General features: G+C 43.1%; 1 protein-coding gene across 1 annotated transcript in view; it reads right to left on the bottom strand.

The window, feature by feature from the left end:
- Nucleotides 1-715: 715 nt before the first annotated feature.
- gjb9a (gap junction protein beta 9a) overlaps nucleotides 716-5,711 on the bottom strand; it is a 15,198-nt gene continuing 10,202 nt past the window's right edge. Inside the window, exons 4-5 of the mRNA XM_061986715.1 lie at nucleotides 2,022-2,326; nucleotides 716-1,941 (exon numbers count right to left, since the gene is read on the bottom strand). Of these exons, the coding sequence (XP_061842699.1) occupies nucleotides 1,602-1,941; nucleotides 2,022-2,326 (645 nt within the window). The 3' untranslated portion in view covers nucleotides 716-1,601. The remainder of the gene's footprint in view (nucleotides 1,942-2,021; nucleotides 2,327-5,711) is intronic.

The raw sequence follows: 5,711 nt of genomic DNA, 5'->3' as shown, positions 1-5,711 counted from the left end.
CTGTCGATCTCACGATCCACTCTTCCCCCACTCGTATACTCAATACATGTGTTTTGCAAATTGGGAGCCACACTTTCTGTCAGTCTACCACGGGCTAGCTCCGAATGTAGCTTACTACCGCCAGTGAATGAGGAAATGAATAACAAGTTCTCAGTGTTACATGCTGAGAGTCACTAGAAAAAAGATTTAAATGTTTAAATATTATGATTGGGTTTTTCCTTCGGGGGTTAGACTTAGACTTAGACATAGACAAACTTTATTGATCCACAAGGGAAATTGTTTAAGGTTTGTTTAGGGTTATAATTAGTATGATTTATTCTAAGACAGCTACAATCGGGCGGAAGGCGGGGTACACCCTGGACAAGTCGCCACCTCATCGCAGGGCTAACACAGATAGACAGACAACATTCACACTCACATCCACACACTAGGGCCAATTTAGTGTTGCCAATCAACTTATCCCCAGGTGCATGTCTTTGGAGGTGGGAGGAAGCCGGAGTACCCGGAGGGAACCCACGCAGTCACGGGGAGAACATGCAAACTCCACACAGAAAGATCCCGAGCCCGGGATTGAACCCAAGACTACTCAGGACCTTCGTATTGTGAGGCAGATGCACTAACCCCTCTGCCACCGTGAAGCCCTGTAGCTGAGATAGGCTCCAGCGCCCCCCCCCCCCCCCCCCCCCCCCCGTGACCCCAAAGGGAATAAGCGGTAGAAAATGGATGGATGGATATTCTAAGACAATAACAACATTACCGAAAGTCTAGATTGAATTACACGTTGAATGTTTCGAAATAAATCCTTCCATTGTAGTGGTGCGTAAACATAAAATCGTGAATATGAATTACTGCATTTTGTTAGCCTGAACAAAATCATAAAAGTGTTCATGAAGATGAAACTCCTCCAACGTACTGCTTTTTTTTAGGGGGCTTCAGAGAAACCTGTTTCGGCCGACATCACTCGGATTGTCTGACTTGCGTCGACGTAAGCGGTTGTTGACGTATTAGCCATTGCTTGCGCATTTACTTGGGCCTTTCACCAGAGACAGATTGTTGACATTTGGGCATAATTTAAATCTTCATTGACTATGACAAAACTGCTTTTTCCGAAACACATAAATTGACTGATTTTCTATTGAAATGATGTCGTGTTTAATGCCGACAAAAGCGGTTGACAACTATTTCTACGTCGACTTAAACGGGCACACGATGAACCTGGACTTGATGACTCTATGGACTCAGAGGGCAAGTCGCCGTAAACGAGGTTCCACTGTGTATGATGTGTTCTCAATGATTCATTCGGTTAGGGGATTGTCGTTCTTATGTCAGCCGCACAAGCACCTGTGACGGCACCTTAAAGGTCCTCCATCCTTTCAGTGCCATGTTTGATTTGTCAAAGGAATAACGCTGAATGCTGGTGTGCAAGTAGTTCCAACAGTCCTCATTGTTTGGACTATTAAAGTCATCTGCTGGATGGTTTTCTTTGAAAGAGAAGAAGCAAACAAAGCAAGGCTATTCCTCTTCTTGAAAGTACCACCTCCCGCAGCGTGTTCTTAGTCAGTCAACTATATGCGTTATAGAAAAAAATCCTTTATTTCCGTCTACAACGTGGTCGTTGCACCAATTTCTTTGGCTTTCTCTTTCTTGTTTAAACTTAGTTTGCTGTCGCGTGTCGGATCAGTCTTCCTGTACAGTGACCGGGGCGGGGCCATGTTGGTCATCAGGTGGTGGTCGGCGAAAAGCATTCTTTCATTCTCGTGACGGGCCTTGACATATTTGGCGATGCGCTTGCCAATGAGATAAACCATCTCGCAAATACACATGAAGATGCACAGTGCGCTGGAGGTGACCATGAACACCATGAAAATCTTCTTCTCGGTTGGCCGGCTAATGAAGCAGTCCACGGTGTTGGGGCACGGGGCCAGTGAACACTTGGATAGCCTGAGAACAAAGAGAGATCGGGTTAAACCAAAACAAATCATTGAAACAGATACTTCAATTATCTTTCAAACAGCATTTACTTTGGCAGGTCATATCCATGGTAGATCCGATACAGGATGTAGAGGAATGCGACGTCGAAGCCAGCTTTGAAGACCAAACTAACCAGGTAGGTCCACCACAGCCCTCCTCTTTTCTTGCCTGGGTTTGCGTACAAGTGGGAACCGCCAGGGTGCAGCGCCACATATTTCCTGTCCTTTCCCTCTCGTAATTTGACGTGAGCCATCACCATCAGCGAAGGGCAGGTGACAAAAATCAGCTGCAGTGCCCACAGGCGGATGTGGGAGATGGGAAAGATGTGGTCGTAGCAGACGTTGGTACAGCCCGGCTAGAAAAACCACAAACAAAACGGGACGGTGACTCGATAAATCAGCCGGGTTTCTACCAAGTGAGTCAAGACAAATTCAACAAAGGAAATGGACAAAAAAGTCAACAATAGAAAACAATGTGGCCATTTACCATTTTAGTCACCTTTTCATTTGGAGTTGGTCCAAATATCTTTACTAGACTAGTATCAGTATCGGATTGACGCTACTGTCATTAGATCAATGATTTTCAGTTTATTCTATGTTTATTTTCACAAATATTAGTTTTGTTTATACATATATATATATACAGGTAAAAGCCAGTAAATTAGAATATTTTGAAAAACTTGATTTATTTCAGTAATTGCATTCAAAAGGTGTAACTTGTACATTATATTTATTCATTGCACACAGACTGATGCATTCAAATGTTTATTTCATTTAATTTTGATGATTTGAAGTGGCAACAAATGAAAATCCAAAATTCCGTGTGTCACAAAATTAGAATATTACTTAAGGCTAATACAAAAAAGGGATTTTTAGAAATGTTGGCCAACTGAAAAGTATGAAAATGAAAAATATGAGCATGTACAATACTCAATACTTGGTTGGAGCTCCTTTTGCCTTAATTACTGCGTTAATGCGGCGTGGCATGGAGTCGATGAGTTTCTGGCACTGCTCAGGTGTTATGAGAGCCCAGGTTGCTCTGATAGTGGCCTTCAACTCTTCTGCGTTTTTGGGTCTGGCATTCTGCATCTTCCTTTTCACAATACCCCACAGATTTTCTATGGGGCTAAGGTCAGGGGAGTCGGCGGGCCAATTTAGAACAGAAATACCATGGTCCGTAAACCAGGCACGGGTAGATTTTGCGCTGTGTGCAGGCGCCAAGTCCTGTTGGAACTTGAAATCTCCATCTCCATAGAGCAGGTCAGCAGCAGGAAGCATGAAGTGCTCTAAAACTTGCTGGTAGACGGCTGCGTTGACCCTGGATCTCAGGAAACAGAGTGGACCGACACCAGCAGATGACATGGCACCCCAAACCATCACTGATGGTGGAAACTTTACACTAGACTTCAGGCAACGTGGATCCTGTGCCTCTCCTGTCTTCCTCCAGACTCTGGGACCTCGATTTCCAAAGGAAATGCAACATTTGCATGGTTGGGTGATGGTTTGGGGTGCCATGTCATCTGCTGGTGTCGGTCCACTCTGTTTCCTGAGATCCAGGGTCAACGCAGCCGTCTACCAGCAAGTTTTAGAGCACTTCATGCTTCCTGCTGCTGACCTGCTCTATGGAGATGGAGATTTCAAGTTCCAACAGGACTTGGCGCCTGCACACAGCGCAAAATCTACCCGTGCCTGGTTTACGGACCATGGTATTTCTGTTCTAAATTGGCCCGCCAACTCCCCTGACCTTAGCCCCATAGAAAATCTGTGGGGTATTGTGAAAAGGAAGATGCAGAATGCCAGACCCAAAAACGCAGAAGAGTTGAAGGCCACTATCAGAGCAACCTGGGCTCTCATAACACCTGAGCAGTGCCAGAAACTCATCGACTCCATGCCACGCCGCATTAACGCAGTAATTGAGGCAAAAGGAGCTCCAACCAAGTATTGAGTATTGTACATGCTCATATTTTTCATTTTCATACTTTTCAGTTGGCCAACATTTCTAAAAATCCCTTTTTTGTATTAGCCTTAAGTAATATTCTAATTTTGTGACACACGGAATTTTGGATTTTCATTTGTTGCCACTTCAAATCATCAAAATTAAATGAAATAAACATTTGAATGCATCAGTCTGTGTGCAATGAATAAATATAATGTACAAGTTACACCTTTTGAATGCAATTACTGAAATAAATCAAGTTTTTCAAAATATTCTAATTTACTGGCTTTTACCTGTATATATCATATATTCAGACTTGAACTTTGACAGCCACATCAAGTCAATAACATCAGCAGCATTTTTACCACCATGATCACAAAAGCTTTGTCTTACATTGAGTTCCTGGCCAGGGGACAGGAGCTGTCTTTGGGGCCTACCAGGAGAAAGGGTCGTAAAACTCCACTGTGACTTCAAAGCGGACAGATGGCAGGATCTGCTCAACTTCCAGACGAACTCTTTTTGAAGTATTTTACATACTCTTTTTGAACTATTTTATGGACCTCTCTTTGAACTGTTCGGTAACCGAAGGCAACGCTGTTTACGACCCACTTCCCTCTAAACGCAGCTGTAGTCAGGTGGGGGGGAGAAAGTCAAATAAAGAAGGAGTGCAATCTTGTGGCAGAGCGTGGTTGAAGACTGTACCGAGAGTACAGTCGCCACGTCTCTCGTCAATATTGAGCCCAAATTTAAATCTGTCTCTGTTTGATTATTTGCCTCTTGTCTTGTTTAATCATACTTGCCAACCCTCCCGGATTTTCCTCCTGGATTCTCCCGAAAACCTCCTGGGACAAATTTTCTCCCGAAAATCTCCCGAAATTCATGCGGACCTGAGTGACGTGTTGACAGCCTGTTCACACGTCCGCTTTCCCACAATATAAACAGCTAATGATCGAGGGCGAGTTCTTGGTTTCTTATGTGGGTTTATTGTCAGGCAGTTTCATTAACGTCCTCCCAGCGCGGTAACAACACACAACAACAGCAGTCAAGTTTTCGTCTGCCGTAAAGCAGTTCGTCTGCCGTAAACAGCAATGTTGTGACACTTTTAAACAGGACAATACTGCCATCTACTGTACATGCATATGTGACCCACCCATAATGTGTCACATTTTTTGTGTTGATTTATTTATTTTATTCTGTGGTTTGAATTCGTTTTTGGAGCTGTCATTACACATTTATCAGTATTCACATTGGTCAGTAGGGGGCAGTAGGGCGTTTCTTCCCAATTGAATGCTATCACCTGCAGACCGGAAGTGTCTTGTCATTCCGATGAGCGCGACCAGTCTGTGAACAATTGAAACGTCCTGTGTGCGTTTTCCCTCCTGTATAACAGGTTAGTTTTGGTGAATCAACTCACTGAATAATATCCATGTGATCTTTATAAGTTTAAGTACACATTCTGATGGCGGAGCCTAACTCTAAAGTGTTTGTGAGTTGTAGCTTGTATTTGTGAATGAATCCAGTGCACAGCTGCAGTAATCAATACAAAAAGGCGACGTGAGTGCGCAATGTTTATATAGGAACTTCCGATCCTAATTCAGACTCCCAAAATTAGAGCTCCCGTTTTCTTATTGATTTTATAATGTATATTTGTATAATGTGTGTGTTCTGAAATAGTGACAGAGAATAGAACAAGGATGGACAATTCAACCCTTAACTCAACAATGAGTAGATGAGTGTTATGTGTGTGTATATGTGTAAATAAATGAACACTGAAATTCAAGTATTTCTTTTATTTATTTATATAT

This window comes from Nerophis lumbriciformis, linkage group LG26, assembly GCF_033978685.3.
Source record: "Nerophis lumbriciformis linkage group LG26, RoL_Nlum_v2.1, whole genome shotgun sequence".
Classification (NCBI taxonomy): Eukaryota; Metazoa; Chordata; class Actinopteri; order Syngnathiformes; family Syngnathidae; genus Nerophis; species Nerophis lumbriciformis.
The sequence above is the reverse complement of the archived record's forward strand: the minus strand, read 5'-3'. Positions and strand labels throughout refer to the sequence as shown.